The following is a 22883-nucleotide window of genomic DNA, read 5'->3' as shown; positions in this document are numbered from 1 at the left end:
ATCAGAAAGAAAGGAGAGTGTCCTTGCTGCCCCATTTTGAGCCCAGCCATAGCCTTGGCTTTGACTGCATTTGAATGCTCAAATCCCTTGGATTTTTTTTTCAGCTCTGGGGCTCCTAACCCAATGGTGCCATTTCCTCTCCGGCCAGACAGGTATGTAGCCAAAACTCCCTACTGGCAGTGTCCTAGGCACATCCCTCTAGGATACAGGTTGGAATCAGAGCATTGAGCATTCTGCCTGTGTCTCCTCCTTAAATAATCTTCAGATAGTTAACCATTGATGCTGACTCTCACTGTCAGAGTGAACCCCGAAGCTTTGGGACATTCAGCACTGGGCTACCTTATAGTAACCTCCCCAGTCCCAGCCCAAGAAGTGGCCAGTAGAAACTGATCTGACTGGTGGGTCTATAAACTTCACAGACTTCAAATATAATGTCAGAGCCATCTGGGCTTCTCATATTCACCCTAGAGATTGGGCATCAGGTCAAGCACAGACTGAAAACCTCCCAACCGTTGTGCCCTATTACTGTTTATCCTTCACTCATATATTCACTCAATAAGCACATCTCAAGCACCAACAATGTGCTGCACTGCGTTATGTATTGGGGACTCTTGAATCCCTCCTGACCTGGTAGGGAAATAAACCAGAGCTGTATAGAACCGACTGGCTTGGGATGAGAAAGGCAGAGTCAAGTCACTGTGGGAATCAGAAAGACAAGGACATGGAGGCAGGACACAGAGTCCTCTGCCTTGTATGTTATGTGGAAGTAGCTGTATAAATCCACTAACTAGGTTGAATAGCTATTGACTAGTGCCTAACTAAAGGAGAATCAGTGACTGTCAGAGCAGGTGTTTCCTATCGTACCTTATACCTTGGGAAACATTATGTCATCCACCCTCATACTGGGATGGGGCTGAGTCTTAAAGATTGGACAATTGCCCAGCAAATTTCAGGTACAGAGACTATTTCTCCAGCCTCTTCTGTATCCCTACAGGACAGAAAACTGCTTCCACAGATTTCCAGGTAGAATGTTCTAAGTGAGCTATCTCTACTCCCAACAAAGTGTCGTAGAGTATTACCCACTTCAAGCTGACCCTAAGTAGGGACTGTGAACATTTCCCAGTGTGCTGCCCATGGAGGCTACAGGTTGCTTCAGGTCACTCAGTAGACGGACGATGGGACTCTGAAGGCTGAACTCTCCCAGGCCTCACCCTGGTCTCCTCCTGGGCCCTGCCCCACCTCTGTCTCTTTCCTTCCTCACCGGGACTTGGCCTCTAGTGGCCTCAAGGGTGACCTCGACCACGGTGAGACGCATGATGACAAAATGACAAAAACATTCTTGAGGAAATGAGGCTCTCTGCTCGGAGGCCACAGCAGTGTCAGAGTCACTCGCTCTGCTGCCGTGGAACTGTTCCAAGCACTCCGGGCTGGTCCCCCTTCCTGTTTGGACTTCAAGTTATTGTCCCCAGGGTGCAGAACCTTTTGGGGTCCACAGTCCTTGGTTTTTACACACAGTATGTGTAGAAGCAGGCTAGGGAAGAAGCCATGTTACCATCTGAGAGCTGGCTCTGGCACAGCCTCTGCCACTTAGGACCAGGGCACAGGGGGAAACATGGCACTTTGCCAAGCCACTGGTTTCTTCTGTTCGAGGGGTTTTCCCAGCCTCCTGGCCTCATAGGAACAGTGGGACAGGCTGAAATAACATGCCTCAGTGTGCACAGACACACACCTGGGTCTTGCTTCCAGTCCCATTTTGCAACACCATGCTTTGCTCCAAAGTTGTCATGGTGCCCAGCTGTTGTTGGCTGCTTCTAGACAACCCACCTCCCCCAGATCCTGCTATCACTGCCATCACATCAAACAAGTTCCTTACAGTGAGGTGACTGCAGGCCTTAACTTTACCCTGCTGCATAGATGCGCACCTTCCCAAGCTCTGACAGGAGCCTCAGATGTTCCTAGAACTAATGTCACAATGGGGTAACATGATTGTCACCCACCCAGTGGATGACTCCAGTGAGTTCCAGCTCTGTCTGAAAAGTACAAAGACTGAAAGCTTGTAGCATCCCAGTGCTTGGGTCTTACCCCAAACAGAAAAGCCCAGTGTTTGCAGGTAGAGTCTAGCAGTCTACAGCTGCAGCAGCCTTAGTGGCCTCCTATGACACAGGGGGCTGGCCTCCCTCACCAACTGCATTGCCTCTCCCTCCAGAATCTTCCTGAGCCTGGGGTTCTTGAATTCCCTCTGCATAAAAGCTGCAACTGCCTTCTAGTTGGTAGCTAATGGTTTCTGCTGCAGGCCTTACAGACATGGCTCTTTTGCCTGACTGTTTTGAATTGTTTTTGTCTGGTGTATATATGATTATTATATTTGTGTGTGCACATGTGCACACATGCATGCATGTGTGTGTGTGTGTGTGTGTGTGTGTGTGTGTGTGTGTGAATATATGCTATGGCACACAGGTGGAGGTCAGAGGACAACTTAAAGGAATCAGCTCTCTGTATAATGTGAGATCAAGGGATCAAACTTAGGTTGTCGGGATTAGCTGCAAGACCCGCTGAGCCATCTCACTGGCCCATCTTGATTTTTGAGACAGGCTCTTTTGTGGGTACCAAGGACTTACCAAATTGATAAGCTGGTTGGCCACCAAGCCTCAGGGATTCTCCAGTTTCTTTGAGATAACAAGCCCTTGCCACCATACCTGATTTAATACAGGTTCTAGAGATTAAACTCATATCTTTATGATTGTGTGGCAAACACCTTGGCTAAGCCATCTTGCCTAGCCTCAATTTACTATCCTTTGAAAGCTGTATTTTTACTTTCTGCATAGACAGATATATATTTAACTCAATGATTTGGGACACAGGACCAAGCCGTGTGGCACCATGACCCCAGTCCAGGAAACAGACACATCAGTGCCTCTCAGAGCCTCCTGGGGTTCTTTCATAGCTGATGGTTGAGTGTTTTCTGCCAGTAGTAAGAATGCTGAGCAGGAGACTCAGCTCTGCCAATAGGTCCTTCTCGACCCGGTGCCTGCTGACAACAGTTCCTGAGGCATGGTGATGATAAGATCTCTAATCCCTGTCACTTTCTGGAAAAGGCCCGTGTCAGTCTGGGCATGCTGACTTTTGACGTCTTGTTCCATACTTTCTCTTGTTGGTGGTGAGTGGCTGCCTCCTCAAGCCTTCTTACGTGCTGCTTCCCTGAGGTGGCTGTCTCCTCACTACTGGCTTTCCGTTCCCTATAGGTTTCTGAGGGTGACTGGGAGATGCTATAACCTGGACTATCACCTAGAGATGGCCTGGGATTGTTCTCTGGCCATTTCTCCTTATCCTACAGGCTGGAGAGGTTTCAATACCAGGTTCATAGCCTGTTTCTAGACTTCTGTGTGTGCTAAGTCATAGGTGGGTGGAGGGGTGGTCTCTATTGTTGATTCCTGGAGCAGCTGCCCAGACTTAAGAAAGCTTCAGTGTGGGTAGTGTTTTCCTGAGTTTTGATGATTGCTCCAATGTCTTTAAAGAGCCCTGCCAAGTTCTATGTGTGCACACTCTCGTGTGTGTATCTGTTTTGTACTTCTATGTGTAGGTACAATGTCTTTGTAAGCCTGTGTGTGTGTGTGTGTGTGTGTGTGTGTGTGTGTGTGTGTGTGTGTAGACTAATGGACAACCTCAAGAGCCTTTCCTCAGTCCCCATTCATCTGTCTTTGGCTTTTAAGACAGTATCTCTCACTTCCCTGGAACTCAGTAGACTAGGTTGGTCAGCAAGCTCCAAGGATCTCCCTGTCTCTACCTCTCCAGTGCTGGAATTACAAGTGAACACTATTATACTTTGTACCAGGCTCTCTCTCGCTCGCTCTCTCTCTCTCTCACTCTCTCTCTCTCTCTCTCCCCTCTCCCTCTCCCTCTCTCCCTCCCTCTCCCTCTCTCCCCCTCTCTCTCTGTCTCTCTCTGTCTCTCTCTCTGTCTCTCTCTCTGTCTCTCTCTCTGTCTCTCTCTCTGTCTCTCTCTCTCTCTCTCTCTCTCTCTCTCTCTCTCTCTCTCCTTTTGCATAGGTTCTGGGAATTGAACTTCATGCTTGCAAGGCAAGTACTTACCTAAGTCATCTCCCTACTACCCTGGCTGTTATTTCTGCCCCTTACCTCAGGGCTAACTGCCCCCCAAATCCACCCATTCTGTCCTCCCCAACTTCCCCCTATTCCTTACTATTGATGTTTTCATTTTTGATGCCTTTGGCTCTATCTTATAACTATTCACTGACTCATAGGTTTGCTTTCTCGGCCATAGATTGTGTGTGTGTGTGTGTGTGTGTGTGTGTGTGTGTGTGTATTCATGGACATCCTGACCTTCCATGAATCCGTCAGTCCTGGCAGCGCTACAGGATATCTTCTTTCATTAGCTTTTCACACACACGGTGGGCCACAGTCAGGTGCCACCTCTACTCTCCCTGCTTTCTCTGCTGCTTGCACCCCCTCTCTCCGTCCTCCCCCCTGTGCAGATCCCTCGGCATCATTTACTCCGCTCACATTTGTCCGACACCTCAGTATGCCAAGTCCAGGGCACAGACACACAGTCTCACTTCCTGCTTTGAGGAGCCCAGGCCAGCCCGCACATCTCACTTGTCTTTTAACCCCCCTAAGCAGATGCCATGCCTGTGGCCAGCTTCCCCTACAGATAAGCCGTCTAGAGAATATTGGCAAGTCTGGCGGGGTGGAGGGCAGGAAGATGTTCCGACACTGGTCTTTGTTTTGCTTTTCGGCAGTTTCCAGGGATTCTCCTTCCTGTGCCAGTATCAGGCTTTTTCCTGTCCGAGGCGTCTTTGCCTTACTTGTCATAGATGTGGTCTTCCCTTCTCAACAGCTGGGAGCCTCTTCCTAGTAGCTGCAGATGAAAAGAAGAGTCTGAGCACTTTCCTAGCTAAACTGTACACCATCGGGTCCCCTGGCCAGCCCTGAGCTTTCTCTAGTGTCCCCTCTGCTCTCTGATCCCCTCTTCCGGATTTGGGCCCTGGATCTTTGGAGGGATCTTTAGGTGGGAATGAGAGGTCCAGAACGCTGAACTTAGCTGCAGTATATGCAGGAAAGAAAGGGAGTTCTTGTGTTTTCACAGTTTCCCACATCCTAGTGACGGAGGTTGAGGGTATGATCCAGGACTATTGCCTTTGGTATTTCTCATGACTCATTTGGGGGAGACTGTGTGCAGGCTTTCCCAGACGATCCCTATAGAACTCCAGTGTTCTTTAGCTCAGCACCCATCTCATGGTTGAGGTCATAGAAACATGGAGGAGCCAAGCAGCTGGTGGCCAGCTCCAGGCAGAGCCAAGCTGAGTCAGGAAGCAGTAGGTCCCTTGAGTGTCAAACCAGGCACAGGAGTTTTCTCTTCCTCCCTGGGTGATAACGTCCATCAGGTGGGTGTCTGTCCCTCCACCGTCTCTCCTTTCTGTTTGACCAGCACCTGATATACAGGAGCCAATCAGTGTTTGTGGCAGACTCGCTCCTGTTTGTCAGCCCCACATTTGCTCTCATGCAGCCACTTTGCCAGGAGCTACAAACTCTGAGTGTCAAGGAATATGCATTCTGCCACATAAACCTGGTCTTCACCAGAACTCTCACCAGCTTGGCTTTGAAAAGATATCCTGCACTGAGTGGCCTTTCTTTCTTTCTTTCTTTCTTTCTTTCTTTCTTTCTTTCTTTCTTTCTTTCTTTCTTTCTTCCTTCCTTCCTTCCTTCCTTCCTTCCTTCCTTCCTTCCTTCCTTCCTTCCTTCCTTCCTTCCTTCCTTCCTTCCTTCCTTCCTTCCTTTCTTTCTTTCTTTCTTTCTTTCTTTCTTTCTTTCTTTCTTTCTTTCTTTCTTTCTTTCTTTCTTTCTTTCTTTCTTTCTTTCTTTTTTTTCCGAGACAGGGTTTCTCTGTGTAGCCCTGGCTGTCCTGGAACTCACTCTGTAGACCAGGCTGGCCTCGAACTCAGAAATCCGCCTGCCTTTGCCTCCCAAGTGCTGGGATTAAAGGCGTGCGCCACCACTGCCCAGCCTGAGTGGCCTTTCTTAAAAGGCCGTTCATCGTAGCCCTAATCTGATTGCTTTGTTTTAAAGATGTTTTTAATTCGTGTGTTTGTATCTGTGTCTGCGCGTCCTCAGAAGCCGGAAGGGAGCAAAGGTCCCCTGGAGCTAGAGTTACAGGCAGGTGTAAGGTGCCTGCTATGGGTGCTTTAAACTGCACTCTGGTCCTCTGGAAAAGCAGAAAGTGCTCTTAACCTCTGAGCTATCCCTTTAAAGTTGTATTTGTTATTAGTATGTAGAAGGAAGCATGTGTATACCACGGAATATATACAGAGGTCAGAGGACAACTTTTAAGAGTTGATTTTCTTTTACTGTGAGTTCTAGGGATTGAACTGGGCTTGTGGGGCAAGCACTTACATACCAGGCCACCTCACAAGTCCCACTTATTTTTTAGCTATTTAAGTACAGGGACTTTCTTGGTGCCTCAGAATGGCCTTGAACTCATTGTCTCCCAAGCTCTAGGACCATGGATGTGTGACATCACCGCCAGCACAGCCTCTCTTTTAAAAGTAAATTTAAAAAGAATTTATTTAATTAATTATTAAATAAAAATTAATTAATTAATATATGTACACTGCAGCTGTCTTCAGACACACCAGAAGAAGGCATTGAAACCCATTACAGATGTTTGTGAACCACCATGTGGTTGCTGGGATTTGAACTCAGGATCTCTGGAAGAGCAGTCAGTGTTCTTAACCACTGAGCCATCTCTCCAGCCGTGTATTTTTTATGACTCTTAATTGTTGTAAAATATGCAAAGTTTAAAGGCTACCATTTAACCTTCTCCAGTGCTAAGTTCATCAAAGCTCATTCATGCCCTTGTGCAAGCCATCTCTACCATCATTGCTGGAACCGTTTAGTTTTCCAAACTGAAGCCATTAAATGTCAACTCCTCATTCCTCATCTTCTCCTCGGCTGTGGCCCTCATTCCACCCTCTGTCTCCAGGTGCTGCTTACAGGTGGGGTTGTAGTTCTCATCTGGCCGTGACTGACTTATTTCACTTAGCACAGTGTTCTCCGGGCTCATGTAGGTCACAGAATGGTGATTATTTTCAAAGCTCACTAATAATTCCGTTCTGTGGACAGATCGTGTGGTGCTTATCCATCCATCTGTGAATGGGTGCTCGCTCGCGTGGTTTCCAGTTTCTGTCTCCTGTGACTAGACCTCTATGCACGTTGCTGCACGCATCTCTTTCAGATCCTGCTTCCAGTTGCTCTGGGTGTATCACATGCGGGATTTCTGGATTCTGTGCTAATTCTACAGTTGATTTGGTGATCTTCGGCCACACTGCCTCATTAGGGGCTGCATTGCTTTATATTCCATAATGGAATCTGTGCCCACTGCACTTGGTCATCGTCAGCCTTCAACACAAAGACATTCCCCACACACATTTCAAAATTCCTCAATTTAGATGCAGCTTGTTGTTAATATAGCACCCTAGCTCATCGAGAATTCTCTTTCTTACCTAGAGGATCATAAATTTATATCAATCTCCTTGTAACTATAGAGGAGTTGAGAAACTGGAAGGCTGTGCTAAAATGATCAAATGGTCCCTTATGGCCTATTCAGACCCTTGAAGCTATGGGGACCCCAAGAAGGACTTAGTTCCCTGCTGAGTGACAGTCTGTGGCTCATGCTGCCCCTGGGAGCCAAGTGCCCTGTTACCTACAGCTTCCAGCATCTGTGTGTAAACCCATCAGCTGTTAAAGGTCTCCATAATATCCCTCCTTCCTGTCTGTCCCCTTTGGTTCTGGCAGAGAGGTCATTGTCTCTCATCCTGCCTGATGATCTCTCTCACCCTATTTACTCTGTTCCTGAATCCATCTATCTTGCTTGTTGTTCTCTGGCCTCTAGCCCCTCCCTGAGCTGAGCCCACATCCAGGTCTCTAGCCAGCTAAACAGTTTCCTCCCCCAGGCCCTCAGACCCACCCGGCCCAATTCCTCCATTGGCCTGTTACCTTTTTGAGTATTTCCTGTGGTTTCTATTTTTTCTCCCTTAATCTGTTTTTCTCCAATCCACCTCTCCACGCCCCCAAACTGGAAGCCTCTGCTTTCTGTCCACTTCCCCTGAAATCCCCGCACCCTTCCGCCCTCTCCATCCTTCCTGACTCCACCCCTCCAGGCAGACTCAGTGTCCTCTGGCCCTGAGTTTCCCTGGAATACTTCATCACCAGTGGTGGGGCCACCCAGACTCTGTGCTACCAAGATTATTTGCTATAGATTTCCAGCAAGATGCTGACTCCCAGGTGGCCCTCTCTCCTCCCCTTGGGCCAAGACTGCCCTGCCCCCATAATCAATTGGACTCTGCATTGCCTGTGGGACCTTGCCATTTTCCTGGAGGAATTCTATACTAGTTCCACCTATGTGACCACTAACTGGGAGAACAGGGCTGTTTGTTGCTGGGAGAACAGTCTTACCATTTGTCACCCCTGGACCTTCATGTGAATGCAAATGTCAGGAAAGGGTCTTCTCTGTGCTGAAGTAGAAAGAACGTCTCTAGTTCTGTGATTGTGGGTTCCTTATTTGTGCTACTAGAAAAGGAACCCACGGGTATGGGATCCTGACCGGACCAGCCTCAGCTTGGCCAATGAAGAAGGGTAATACTTCTCAAGGCTCCTGTTATAAAGGACAATAAAGAAAGGATGGGAAATTAAGATGTACCATGCTATGTTGGCCAGTGCCTGATCCTTTGCCTCACCTGTAGGAGAGGAGACTTACACCTGGGGTACATGAGGCACCTAGGAGACCTAATGGGGGCACCACCTTGCAGACCCACCTTGAGGTGCAAACTCTTTCCTAGCTAGCTGTAGCTTCTGTGTCCATTGAAATGTGGGTACTCCATGCTGCTGCTGCTGCTGCTGCTGCTGATGATGATGATGATGATGCTGTTCCTCTTTGGCTAGCCAACACCACATGTAAGGCTTGAATCCCATGATGTATACCCCAGCTCACACTCATCAAGGGAGAGTTTCTGGCTCTTCTTACTGAACAGCCCACGTTCAAGGACCATTTGAGTCTTTCCCATTGAAAACTACTCTCTGTTTTCCCCCAGCCACCCATTCATTCATTCATTCATTCATCCATTCACTCACTCATTGTATTCACCTAGGATATCACATCATCTGCCGTCTTTGGCTGTACACTGCGTTAGGGGAACGCAAAGACTTAAAAGCTATAGGCATTCATCATAGTGTGTCTATCGGACACATGAGAGTTGTGCAGGCGTTGTAGGTGGGTGCCACGGCAGTTTAGTCTTTGTCTTCCTATATACAGGCTAGAACAGAAGATGTTCAGTAATCTCTGATGAAAATGACTGAGCAAGCAGCCAGGCGGCACCAGGGAGACTTAAAGTGGCAGGACTCAAAAGATCTGTCACATTTCTTCAAAGAAGAGACTCTTCCTTGTTTTGTTTGTAAGGCTGTTTTAAGTTCTACTTGTTAGTGATTCCCATAGAACTGAGGGTGAACCTTCCCTCACTGTGTTGGCAAGAATTGGTGCCACCTCTTCCGGTGATACCATCCTCGGTGTCCCCTTCATAGACCCCAGCTAGGCAGGCCTGTTCCTCCAGCCCCTTCTCCTGGGGCTGAGATCCCTTCTAAAGTGTGTGTATGGGCACACGTGGGCAATGTGTGTGCATGCCCATAAAAGTATGCTTGAGTGTGTCTGAGGGTGTGGGTGGTGTTCTGGGGCTGTGTGTATGGATGGTGTGAGGGATGCAAGCTGCTGGACATGTCTATGCAGAGCCTCACACAACACTGTCACACACCAGGGCAGGACATTTCCTGGGAGAGTTGGGAATTGCCAGCTCTGATTTGGGACTTGGGATCCTGCAAGTCATGAAGCCTATTTAATGATCAGAACTTCCAATTCAAAGACCAGTTATATTCTAGAAGAATATCACAATCATGGAACTGTCAGGCCCCTGGCCTGTGATGTTGCACTTCTGCCTGGGGCCTGGAGGAGCCAAGGAGGCCTTCGTCTTAGACCTCTGCCTTTCCTTGAGTGTCCTGTTAAACTCTTGTCTCCTCTGGCCTTCTGCACACAAGTGGGGTCACAGGGGCAAGAGTCCTAGCTACTGGGGATGCTAGAGGACATGGTGATATCAGGCAACACCGATGCTGAAGACATGATGGTACTGGGGACATGGTGACACTAAGGGACACAGAAGTGCTGAGGACATGATATCAGGGACATGGTTATGTTGGAGGATACAGAGATGCTGTGGGACATAGTGATGCCCGAGAACGTGCTGACTGAAGGGTATAATCATATCTGGGATAGGGTGAACCTCTGACACGGCGATTCTAGGGACATTCTGATGTGGTAGACTTGCTGGGACTAGGGGCATGATAATGCCCATGAACACAGGGCTGCTGGGGACACTATGGCACTTCTTTTCCCTCTGGGCTCATCAGCAAACGCTGTAGTTGTGAGTTTAAATAAACACCAAGAGGGACAAATAGCCCCCGTGAATAGGCACAGGGGAATGACTGTGTCTGGAGCTGTAGTAACACGGGCTGGAGAGCTAATGAGAGCAGCTTGTGGGGATTAGAGGGGAGGAAGGAGGATGGATGAGCTAATTATATATCTGCCCAGAGATGAGACGATTACAAGGCTCTTTTGTGCCCCATGGTTTTAAAAAGGAGAGTACCTTTCTGTCCAACAAATGGCGCTAAATAAGGAGCAGTGCCAACGAGGATGGAGGTGTGGCTGTGGGGGCCACCCATGCTGCCAGGCGTGTCCCTCGTGTCTCGTGAGCACTATGAGTGAAAAGTCATCCTCTAACCCCCCTGGCTCAGGTCCTAGATAACTGACGGGTCCAGCTCCCAGCAGGAAGCTCTGTGAGGGTCAGGGTTATTCATCCACCTTTGTTTTCCAGGCACCAATCTGGGAGCCCTGGGGAGTGCAAGTTCTGCTTCCCAGGTGGAATAGGCTGGGGAAGGCACTGGCCTGGAAGGAGAAGCTGGAGGAGATGCTATGCTAACAATGGTGGTTGCTCTCACGTGTGTGAAGAGGGCTCAACAAAGAGGACAGCTACAGTGGGGTGCAGGAGGGCAGGGCCACCTGACAGGAAAACCTTAGAGTAATTCGGTGAGAAAAGGCAGGGACAAGAGACACATTATTTTTCCAGCAGATGCTGGGAAGCCTAGGAAAACTTGGGAACACACAAAAAAAGCCAGATTTCAGAGCAACCTAGCTGCCACAGGCAAAGAGGCGTACCTAAGACTAGAGAGGTACATGGAAGTTTTTGCAAGAGTCCTATGGGAGGTAACAGGGCGGCATAGCACCGGTTAGTGGGAGTGGAAATGGTCAGTGGGGACAGGTCTATGCCTCTGTCTCTTCTGCTGTGGCAGCAAGCTAAGACATGCACTCATGAGGCTCAGCACTCATCTTGAAAAGACCTGAGAGGGGTGTTAGAGACGGATTTTAAGAGTTGTGTTTTTTAAACATTTCATTTAGCTCAATGTGTGTGTGTGTGTGTGTGTGTGTGTGTGTGTGTGTGTGTACACACCCATGGAAGTCAGAAAATAACATACAGGGGTAAGTGTTTCTCCTACTCTATGTAGGGCCCAGAGATCAAACACAGCTCATCAGGTTTGGCAGCAAATATCTTCACCCACAGAGTCATCTTGCTGGGCCCCATAACTTATTTTTAGTATCAAATCAAACAACAGTCTAACAAGGAAGACACAGGATATGAAGTGATGTGTCCTGCTTTCAATTACATAGACAAGGGTTTCGAGTCTCCTTGTGTGATCCCCTGTCCCTAGAGAGTTTGGAACCAGTGCTCAAACTCTAGCCCTCTACCTGACAGCAGGAGGAACAGAGTCCAGATAGACAGGGATCTCCTGGGTGCACGGGGAGATCACAGGAGAGGGACTCCTCCTGCCCAGAGCTCTTGACTCCATGTCTAGCATCCTACCTGTGAATGTCCATCTTTATTTTCTAGCTATATTTTTAGAAGAGAAAGCAAGAGGACATTCAGGGGATGCCAGCTTGGCAGAAGAGGGCAAGAAAAACAGCTAGAGAAAAGAAGAGACTAAAGACTTTGGACCCTTGCTCTCTATCAAGCGCTTCAGATGTATAAATTCATTTGCTTTCTATAACCACTATCTAGACTGACTAAGCTGAATTCTATAGATATTCTTAGTCATTGTCTTCCTGGGTCGCACAGATGGAAAGTGGTGGAGGTGGGGGTGGGGGTGGGCACCCAGATCTCCCCAATGCTAAATCTTTACCTTTTAACCCAGATGGATCAAACTGTCCCTATATAAAAGGATGGAACCAATTTGGGGTGTCAGGACCTCCATGAAGAAGAGAGGAGACTAGGTAGTCCTAATCTGAACCTCTCTTCCTTTATCTGTTATAGCTGTCTGGGCCTCCACATCATGAACAGCACCCCAGGATACAGGAGGGATGCTCCTGTACCAAGCCACCCCGCACCAAGCCACCGGCAGTGTCTCCTGCCCTCTGTGGCACACACTCCCTCTGTTACTGAGGTGATACCAGCCAAGAAGATAACCTTCCTCAAGAGAGGAGATCCCCGGTTTGCTGGGGTTCGCCTGGCTGTTCACCAGCGCACTTTCAAGACCTTCAGCGCTCTAATGGATGAGCTGTCTCAGCGCATGCCTCTTTCCTTTGGGGTGCGTTCTGTCACCACACCCCGGGGCTTGCATGGCCTCAGTGCCCTGGAGCAGCTGCAAGATGGAGGCTGCTACCTCTGCTCTGATAGGAAGCCCCCTAAAACTCCCAGAGAGCCAGGCCGGCTTCAACAGAAAAGGCCCTCTGCTGGGCAGCCACAGGTTTTCGAAGGTGGGCGTGAAGCTCCAGAAACATCCTATTCCTGGAAGGGTCCCACAGCCCCAAGGAGGCTGACACTGGTCAAGAACGGGGATCCTAGATGCCAGCAGACAGTGGTTCTCAGTCACAAGAACACCAGGAGCCTGGCAGCCTTCCTCAGCAAAGCCTCTGAGCTACTGCGCTTTCCTGTCAAGCAGGTGTACACGATCCATGGGAAGAAGGTAGGCTGTGGGGAAAGTATTTCCTTCGGACCCTGGGTCAAAATACATAGATGGCTGAGTAAGGCAGACTTGATTGCCCACTGCTAATTAAAGGTGAAGGAAGATTGTGGAGACATGAGGTCAAATCTGTTAATAAAACACAACCATCAGACCTAGGGAAATGGCTCAGTTGGTAGAGTACTTGCTGTGCCAGCTTGCGAACCTGAGTCAGACACACACACACACATACACACACACACACACACACGCACACGCACACGCACATGCACACACATATATACACACTTGCACATGCACAAGCACACATGTGCACACACATGGCCACCCTACTCACACTCCCATTTAATAAGCACTTAGCACACATCAGGCCCTGAGCCTTGGACGTGTTCCTCATTTGTGATGCAGTCCTCTCAACAGGCCATTTCCATCTGAGTTTAGTGCAGGAAACAGATCATCCAAGGTACCTTGAGCACCGAGAGATTTAATGCAGGGCGTTAGGGGCCAGGTCTACAGACATGGCTCACCACGTCCTGCAGGTAGCACTATGAATGCTGAGTTTGAGAACACATGGGTGGGGCTAACAGCCGAGCTTGAGAAGCAGTGCTCAGCTACATCTCCACTCCCAGGACCACTTGAGAGAACAGTCTGCCACAGCCACCTCAGCTGCCTCACCTCCTGGTTGTTCCGCGCATGGCACAGAGCACCAGCCAGAAGCAGGATGAGACAGGGTCTACCAATCAGCTTCCTTCTTGATCAAGGGCACTCAGCTGAGGAAGGATGCAGCCCTCACCCAAACCTACCTGCAAAGGCGACTGAGTATAACTGGTACCTTTCTAGGTCCTGTAGCACATGAGTCTCTGACAACGGTAGGCTTTTAGGGAAACTGAGCTGGGCTGATCTAATTCCATCTCTCCACAATCGGGGCCTGTATCTGCTTAGCATTGGGGCCTCCTATAGTCAGAAGGATATTTGCTAAGTAGGTGTGGTATCACATGTCTATAATCCCAGCACACAGCAGCTGGAGGCAAGTGAATTACATGTTTGAGACCAGCCTGGGCTACACAGAGAATTTTAGGTTAGTCTCAAGAAACAAAACAAAAGCAAAAACATTGTATTTGCTTTCTGCCCAAAGCCACATCGTCTCTGTGCTGGCTGGCTGCTAGGGAGAATGAATGACTCTCGTCCCCAGGTATCTGTTCACACGAAGGCAGCAGCTCACATCACTGCCTTGGAGATGCATACCACATCCTGTAGGAAAACAGTTCAACCTCATAAAGCAGTGCCTCCCAGCTGGTTCCCACACGGAATCTTCCAGAGAATATCCATTCCACTGCTCCACACTATGTGGACGATAGAGTGCATAGCTACAAAGTGATTTCTTATTGCTTGCTTTGGAATAGAGTCCTATTATGTAGCAGGCCTGAAACATGCTATGTATTCCAGAATGACCTGAAACTCATAGACATCCACCTGTCTCTGCCTCTTGAGTGATGGGATTGAAGGTATATACCACCATACCCAGATACTCAGCAAATTCTTGGTGTTAGCTCACTATTTTGTATCTTGCTGTGAAGTTAGCCACCTTCCTAGCTTACAACAGTGATAAGTAGGTGTTCTGTAAGTCCACAATGGTCGTATTGAAAAGTGGAAGGACAAGGACTGTCTTTAACCAAAACAAAGTCAATTCCATTCTAGTGAATACAAACTGCTTCAACAGAGATGTCCTCACTGCGTTACAGCAGCTGTGTCAGAGAGGTCCACTTTGAATAGCTTCTCATCAGGTGTGTCTGGTTGAGTCCCTGCAGGTATGCAAATCACAAGCATTAGTTCAGTGTTAGTCTCCCAAGGAGCATCCCTGAGAAGACACAGGCCAGCGGTGCCTGAAGGAGCGGTGTTGGTATTGCTAATTTGTGCTACAGTGTTTGTGCTTCTTCTGCTCATGAGCTGGCTGAGTGGGCTTGGGGTAGCTGGGGAGGGAGAACCTGACACTCACTGATTGGGCCAATCTGCCCATGTGATGATCACCTTTTTGAGGTCACTAACCGATGGCAAGTATGTCTTCACCCACGAGCCAGTTGTGCGGGAGCCTTTGGGAGCTGCTTCTCTAGAGCTCCTTGCCAGCAGCCCTCCAGTCTTGGTTGGTCCTTCCGAGTCCCTCACTCTCAAGTGGAATGCCTCGCCACTCCACAGTCATTGTTCCTTCTATAACGAGGACCATATTTAACCAAAACAAAGTCTATTCCATTCCAAAATCCAACATCTCCTGAACATCCCTCCACACCCTTCATGGCCCCAGAGTGGGCCTGTAATGCAAGAATCTCTGACACTCCACTGTCCCCTCAGCATTTGATGCTATGTTTGTGAGATGGAATAGATATCTACCTGAAGAAGAAATCTACCTCCAAGTTGAAAAGAACAAAGGGGCCATTAATGTCCTGATGTCCTGCTGCCTTGCATCTGATGCCATCATTGCTTTGTGGTTTGGTCATTCTAATAGTTTAATAAGGTGGTGGTGGTAAGGGTATCTCTTTGTTCCTGAACACACCCTTCTAATTTGAAATTATTCAAGAGAATACGCTCTTATAGTCCCTGTTATTGCATACCGCCAATCGTGCCAACTGTAACACAGGCCCTTAGAGGTACAGGGCCTCTGGGGCCAGGGAAATACTCTGAGAGTAAAGTCCTATTTACTGGAGTGATAGGCCCTGAGCCAGGAGTAGGCATTAGGAGAGGAGTGGGCAGCAACATGTCTTCCTGCTGGCAGGTCTAAGGAAAGGGTAGAATTTGAGAATAGAAGGGCTCCTGGGAGAGCTGTGCTCTGCCCTCGTTCATTCACTCAAGTGGAGACAACTGGTTTATACTGGAAAGTTGTCAAATACTGAAGAGGACTCCACCTGGGCAAATGACAAGGCTAAGAGTCAGATCCCTAAATGAAGGCATTGAATGTTCTGCTGCAAGCATGTTACAAAACATATTCTAGAAGGTAGATGTATGCTCAGGGAAGCAGCTTGACTTTCTATCTAGAGTAACCTGTGGTCACAGACTCTCAGCTGGTGGGAACAAAAGCTCTTCTTGAAGGCAGTGGGTTCTCAGTCTCCCAGCTACTGATAAAGGCATGGGATGTGGGGACCCAGACTGCTACACGCAAGAATCAAGAAGGGCTGAGGAGATGAGTCTTCCTTCCTGAGCCTTCCAGAGCAGAGGGGTTCTGCAGGCCAGGCTCCCAACTCTATGCTAACCTCTTTCAGGTGGACTCTCTGCAAACACTCCTGGATGGCCCCTCCCTGCTGGTATGTGCTGGGAATGAGGCCTTCAGACGTCTGGAGATGGAAAATGACAGAGGGAAGAGGAGCAGAATGTTATCTGGTGTGACTGCAAGGAATGAACGTGGTGAGTGGTTCCAGGGCTTCCCAGCTTCTTTCAGTGGGACAGCAGCTCCACGGATTGGTGATGTCAGTTCCAGACCCCTGGGAAGGAGCCTTGGCCCGGTTCCTTGCTCTTGTAGCTATGCTGGGTCTCTCTTCTTTCTCCTTCTGTCTGCTTTAACTGAGCAGAACATTTCTGGGGATTTTCTAGATTTTAACACAGAGAAATTTGAGCTTAAGATTTTTAGGGTCTAAAATAATCATTAAGACTCCCAGTGGACATGTCATCAATGTCATCATAGAGGTTCTGAGCTGTCCTTCAGAGACGTGGCATCAGTGCCTTAGGCATCAGTGGTGGTCTACAGCAGGTTACAATGATTAAAACACACCACAACCATAGACCATCCATCCAGACACATACATCCATCAAAAAGCCCACACTGAGCCAGAATCTAGGCTTCAATCTTAAAATATATGTTATTTTGAAGACACAGTTTGCAAATGCAGAATAAAATTACAGCAAAACTACTGAACTGATAATAGGAAGATTTTGGCAAATAAACAAATGTCTCTCCTTTGTTTGACTCCATTAAGAAAATGACCAAAGACAATGGTTAGGCCCATGACAGAAGAGCCACCAGGCTTTCTTGATGCTTTCTCCTGTCCAGATGTGTTCATGTCCTCTGGACATAGGTGCATCCTACTAAGCATAGCTCAGGAGATGAAAGGAGAAACAGCGGGGACTCCATTTTTCTCTCTATCCCATGAGACACCCACTCTAGTTTTCTACCTTGGGCACAGGCTAGACTCTCAGGAACTGATGCTGTGTTTTTAGACCTCTCCTAGAAATTTTTCTTCAGCTCAAGAGCCTGGCCATTGTGAGGGAGATGGTTCACCAGGAATCATCAGGTCCGTTTACAACTTATGGTCAGATCACCAGCAGCAGCCTGGGTTTGCCTCCTGTCCCCGATCAATGAATCCCCACCGCGTGGCTCCCCCTGCCATGCCACACTCTCCCCAGACCCTGATTGTGCTGGTGCCTTTTCAGCAAGCATTCCTGAAGTGAACGTTCTGTGCAAGAAGCTTCTTGAGCCAACTCGATGTGCAGCAAGCGCTGTGTGCATAGCTGCACAATGAAGCGGCAAAGTCAGTCTCAGAGCCAGAAGTAGTGGGGAATTGGTGGCTTTGGGTGAGATTCAGCCTCAATTCTTCCTTTCTGTGCCACCCATGGGTCCTTCTAGAATGGTTCCACCTTTGTCTTTCTGCTGCCGTCCTCTCCAGTAGCTCACTGCCTTGTTCTCTTCTCTCTTGCTCCGCTGTGTGACAGGTGGTTGGGGACCAAACACCAAGCAGAGTGTCATACACTCGAGAGGCAGATCTGGCGGCAGGCTGCGGCAGCTTTCCTTGACGTCAGAGAGGTCTGGTCTCAGCGACCATCCAACATCCAGCCATCAAGCCTGGACAGGGGCTGCTTTGGACAGATGCCCTCAGGACACACCTGTCCCACCTGGTTCCTTGGTGGCTGCTGATGATGTGGAGAAGAAGGTCTGCATGAATGAGGATGGCAGTCTGTCTGTGGAGATGAAAGTCCGCTTCCAGATTCTGGGCGAGGACACCCTGCGGTGGTCCCAGAAGGTGGGGCACGCCAGTGTCTTCACAGCAGCCAGTAGAGAGGGTCAGGACCCAAGGGAGGCTGATAGGTTCTGTCGCAGACAGGAGGGCTACCCTTGGGACGTCTTAAAGCCTGGGGCACAGGAACTGGGTCCCTATGATGGAAGATGCCAGGGAGACTTTGATGTGGGCCAGCAGTCGCAGCCCAGCTATGACATATGGAGAAACCCCCTGACTGCCCCTGAGGGCACAGGGCCAACCCCTCGAAGGAGATGGGGTCTGACTAAGCGCTCTGGATGCAAGAGCCACTGGAGACAGGAAGCCAACGATAGCAAAGGGCATGACAAGGATAATGTCAGCCCAGTCTCAACTCCCAGGAACCCTAGAAGTGTCCAGCCAGGCTCCCGCTGTCCTTGGACTCCAGACGGCGATACAGGCAGTGACACCTTGCATCCAGTCTCCTCAGCTTCTTCCCAGAGTGAGACTGAGCTGGAATCTGGTGAGGGCTCCTGCCTAGAGGACACAGGATCCCGCGGCTTGAGACCTGAGACCCAAAGTAGAGAAAGGGCTCTGTCTGATACATCAGACAGTGCCGAGTCTCGTGAGGAGTCTAGTGAGAGTGGCAGTCAGCTCCACAGAGACTCAAGCCAGGCAAGGGTCATGGCTTCCCAGGGGCAAGTCACCAACAGTGACAACCCCTGTATTTCTACCCAGAGTCAGTTACCTTTGAACCACACGGGTCTTCAGACAGAAAAGTATAGACAGGGCACCAGATGCCAGGAGCTCAGAGGTGAGCCTGTACTGAGACTGCCCCTGGTTCCGGGTCATTCTGGCTCTCAGGACACACAGAGAGAAGCTCTCCCAGCTCCTGCTCATGCCCCAGCCCAGCGGAGACAGAGGAAGCAGAAGAGACTGGCTGGTGTTGTGTGCTTGCCCAGTGTCTCTGACCCTTACCAAGTGGCTCAGAAAGGCCATGCCAGGCGGTGTCACTATTGCAGGGACACTCCATCCTCACTGGACATAGCCTTGCAAATGCCAATGCCTCAGGAAAGAGAACAGGCCTGCCCTGGAAGCCCAGCACCACAATTTCCTTCCAACTTACCCAGCGCTGGGAATCAGGCCTCTGAGGATCTGAGACCCCCATTCTCTAGTTCCCGTGACTTTCAGGGACCACAAGCCACCAGCAAAGCCACCGCCATCGTCATGAGCGACTCAGACTGTGTGTCCAGCTTTTGTCACCCTAGTGCTCGCTCTGCAGAGCTAGCTGGGGACACCAAGTGCCAGGCTCACTCATCAACTCCCACACCTGTCCACAGAGGAGAGGCTGGTTGCCTGAGGGACAAGGCAGGGACCACCCCTGAGCCTTTCTCATCCTCTGTGCTACTGGACAGATGGCCTGAGGCAGAAGAGCCAAGAACCTACCAAGATTGCTGCTGCTTCCAGGTTCTGCCATCTTCTCCCCTTGCAGTCCCCAGTGGGCAGACCCAAGCCTCCATCTCTGAGGCCTGCTTGGTGGGCAGTAGTTTCTGCCCAACTCTACCCAAGGAGCAAACATGCTCTGAGAGGGAGCCTGCAAGCAGCAGTAGCACCAGCAGTGACCAGAGTCGAGCGGATGGCTACACTGGGCCCGGGAGGACTCTGCTGGGGATGTCCCCTGGTATCAGGGGAAGCCTTGAGGAGCGAGAAGGAGATGGTGGTGTGACGCCCAGTGCTCTGCCTTATACCTCTCCAGATGCTGTGGTTCGTGAGTGGCTAGGCAACATCCCAGAAAAGCCAGTAATCATGACATATGAGATGGCAGGTGAGACCACAGAAGTGCCCAGGGATGGTCCAGAAGGTCCCAAGGAGGACCTGGGTGATGGCTGTTCTTTGAAAGTCCTGGGGGAACTGACTCAGGCCAGACAGCAGCTCCCAGAAGGGGTTACTGATGAGTATTCAGAGGCAGCGGAAGTCCTCTCAGGATCTGGTTCTGTGTGCTGCAAACTGGGAAGTGATTTACATCCAAATGCAACATCAGGCGAAAGGCTCAAGGCTCCTGCAGAAGCTGGACTAGGAGAAGGGACCACAGTGGACCATGATGTGAGCCCATGTGCACTCCCCACCAGGGTCTCGGCCTCTACACAGATCATGAAGGCCCTGCTGGGCTCCAAGCCAGGCCGGCCCAGCAGTTTACCAGAGATCTCTAGCTCAGCAGCCCAGAGGCTCAGCCGCTCTGCCGGGGCCCTCATTGCCTGCCTTGCCGGGCTCCATTTCTTTGATGAGGGTCTGGGGCCTCTGGATGGCAAAGTGAGGCTTGTAGAGTCCCCTAAGTACCAGGAGATTCTGAGCATCTCCCAGACCCTGTGGCCTGGGAGTGAGCTTGGGCAAGGACTGCTGGACTTCAGCCTCGGGAGGCTCACTTCACACCAGGCTCTGCTGGGGACCGAGGACTTCACGCCCACCTCCTCCTCTGGTGTGGATGTAAGCAGTGGCTCTGGAGGCTCAGGTGAGGGCAGCGTGCCCTGTGTCCTGGAAAATACCCTGGCTCCCGAGAAGACAGATTTGCCCTTGAAAATCGCCTCTCAAAGACCTGATTCCAGGAGCCAGGGGTACCCAGAGCTAGCGAGTCATTCCACAGTCTCATCTGGCTCCCAGGTGAGGGCTTGTGCCACCAGCGGGGAGGAGGCAGGTGGAGGCAGGAAGCAGACCTGGGGCAGTGTCCCAGAGCAATTGGTCAAAAGCACGGCACTGGAAGGGGATGCACAGTCAGAAGAAACAGAAGGGAGAGTAAGAGAGAGGCTGCAGGAAAATAATGTCCCTGGAGAAGGGCTTCAAGAAGGGGCTGGGGTCTGCAGTCAGGAAATGCTTGCAGCTGGCTCTCAAGATGGGACAGGTTCTCCAGAAGACACCAGAGTGCCAAAAGATGCAGCAGGAACTGATGCGGCCTCTGGAGGACTGTGGCCCCAAGATGGGCGAGAGGAACCCCCAGAGTCCCCTCAGGATTTCAGCGAGAGCAACTCAAGGCTTGGTGAGCATCAAAGTGCTCACATACCAGAGCTGGGATTGGAAGAGATGTCCAGATTGGATGCAAGGGGCTGCAAGCAAGCCTGCATCGAGACCAGCCTAGGAGCCAAGGAGACGGACGCGTCCATGGCCCACAAGGGATCTCTGGACCCTGACCCTATCTGGGTGTCCAAGCTGCTGAGGAAGATAGAGAAAGCCTTCATGGCTCATCTGGCTGACGCCACAGCTCAACTCCGAGCCCGATGGAACCTTCATGACAGCCTGCTGGACCAGATGGTGACCGAGCTGGAGCAGGACATGGGCCAACGGCTCCAGGCAAGCACTGACAGAGAAGTCAGGAAGATCCAGAGCCGGGCAGGGAAGATGGTCCCAGAACCACCCCGGGAAGCCCTCAGAGGCCAGACTTCTCTACAGACAGAGCAGCGCAGGCGTCGCCTTCAGGGCCTGCGCATCTTCTCAGCCCTCTCTGGCCAGGGCCCCCTTTCCCTTACCCTGGAGGATGGGCCCACACTCAGCACAGCCTTAGGGACCAGGTCAGATACAGGGCCTGTGGAGGATGAGTTCTGTCCCTGTGAAATCTGTCTGAAGAAGAAGAGGACCCCTAGATTCCCAAAGGATGCCCCAACAGTCTCTGGTGCTCCTGTCAGAAAGGCCTTTGACCTGCAGCAAATTCTACAGAGCAAGAAAGGAGGCAGCAGTAACAGAGAGGCCATGGAGGTGGCCCCTCAGAAGACAGAGATGGTGTTGTCTCAGGAGGACCCCAGAACTGTCCAGGGAGCTGAGGAGAAGCAAGGGCTGAGGTTGGCACAAGGGCTTGAGGTAGCTGAGGGAGAAGAGGGGGAACAGAAGCAGAAGCTGCAAGGAGAGGAGGACCCTGAGACTCTGAAAACACAAGGATCTGGCTGCCATGCACCAGAAGAGGATGCAGCCACTGAGGGAGATGGGAAAATCTGCATCAGCACCGCCCAAGAAAGCCAACAGTTAGAGCGGACTGAGATCGGGAAGGAGGAAACCCTTCACCAGAGCTTTATAGATAGAGGCACTTCGGAGGTTCCAGCAAGCCAGGGCGCCCACTCTGTGGAGATTCAGGAAACTTCTACAGAAGGACAGCTGGAGTTAGAAAGTAGAAATCAAGATGTAGAGGAAGACAGCCCTTGGGTAAGCTCAGGAGAGAACCAGGGAAGGGTGGGTTCTGAAAACACCAGCCTAGACCAAGAGGGGAGGCTCCAGAACCACCGGCAAAGGCCGGTCCCCCGGAGCCACCGCACGACATGCTCCTCCGGGACATCGTCTCTGGACAACTGCTCACAGGTGTCTCAGAAGGGCTCAGAGGGAGACTCTCCAAGTGGAGACCTCAAATGCACCAAAGCCAAGAACAGCAGGGTCTTGCATGCAGAGAGGAAAGTCCCCATGATGTATCCAGAAAGTTCCTCTTCTGAGCAAGAAGAAGCCCCCTCCAGCCCAAGGCCTCCAAAGCAGGGAAAAGGAGAAGATGGACAGTCATCTGGAAGCCTGGCTTGTACCCGGGTTGGGGGCAGGGTAGATGGCTTTGGCCAGGATGACTTAGATTTCTAGGCATCAAACCATGGGACGGTAATGGAGCTGAGAGATACCTGCATGAATGTATTGCCCTTACACCCGAGAGAGGCTCAGATCACTGGGGATGTACAAGAAACAGGACAAAGACTAAAGACTTGCTGCCCATCCTGGAGCTGCAGGCCTAGCATCCCAGCCACTTGGGAGGCTAAGGCAGGAGGATAGAAAGTTCTAGACCTGGCCCGGGCTATAGATCAAGTTCAAAACCCAGCTTCGATAACTTAGTCACAGGCTCTGG

At 50.4% G+C, this 22883-nt stretch overlaps 1 protein-coding gene across 1 annotated transcript; it reads left to right on the top strand.

Annotated features, from left to right (window-relative positions):
• The first annotated feature begins 12437 nt into the window (after positions 1-12437).
• Positions 12438-22624, top strand: Rp1l1 (RP1 like 1). Its single transcript, XM_052191200.1, has 3 exons — positions 12438-13070; positions 16319-16460; positions 17763-22624. Exons 1-3 carry the CDS (start codon positions 12438-12440, stop codon positions 22622-22624), a joined length of 5637 nt encoding a protein of 1878 aa, XP_052047160.1.
• Positions 22625-22883: the final 259 nt, after the last annotated feature.

Source organism: Apodemus sylvaticus, chromosome 8, assembly GCF_947179515.1.
Source record: "Apodemus sylvaticus chromosome 8, mApoSyl1.1, whole genome shotgun sequence".
NCBI lineage: Eukaryota > Metazoa > Chordata > Mammalia > Rodentia > Muridae > Apodemus > Apodemus sylvaticus.
Note: the sequence above shows the minus strand (reverse complement) of the source record. Positions and strands in the feature narration are given on the sequence as shown.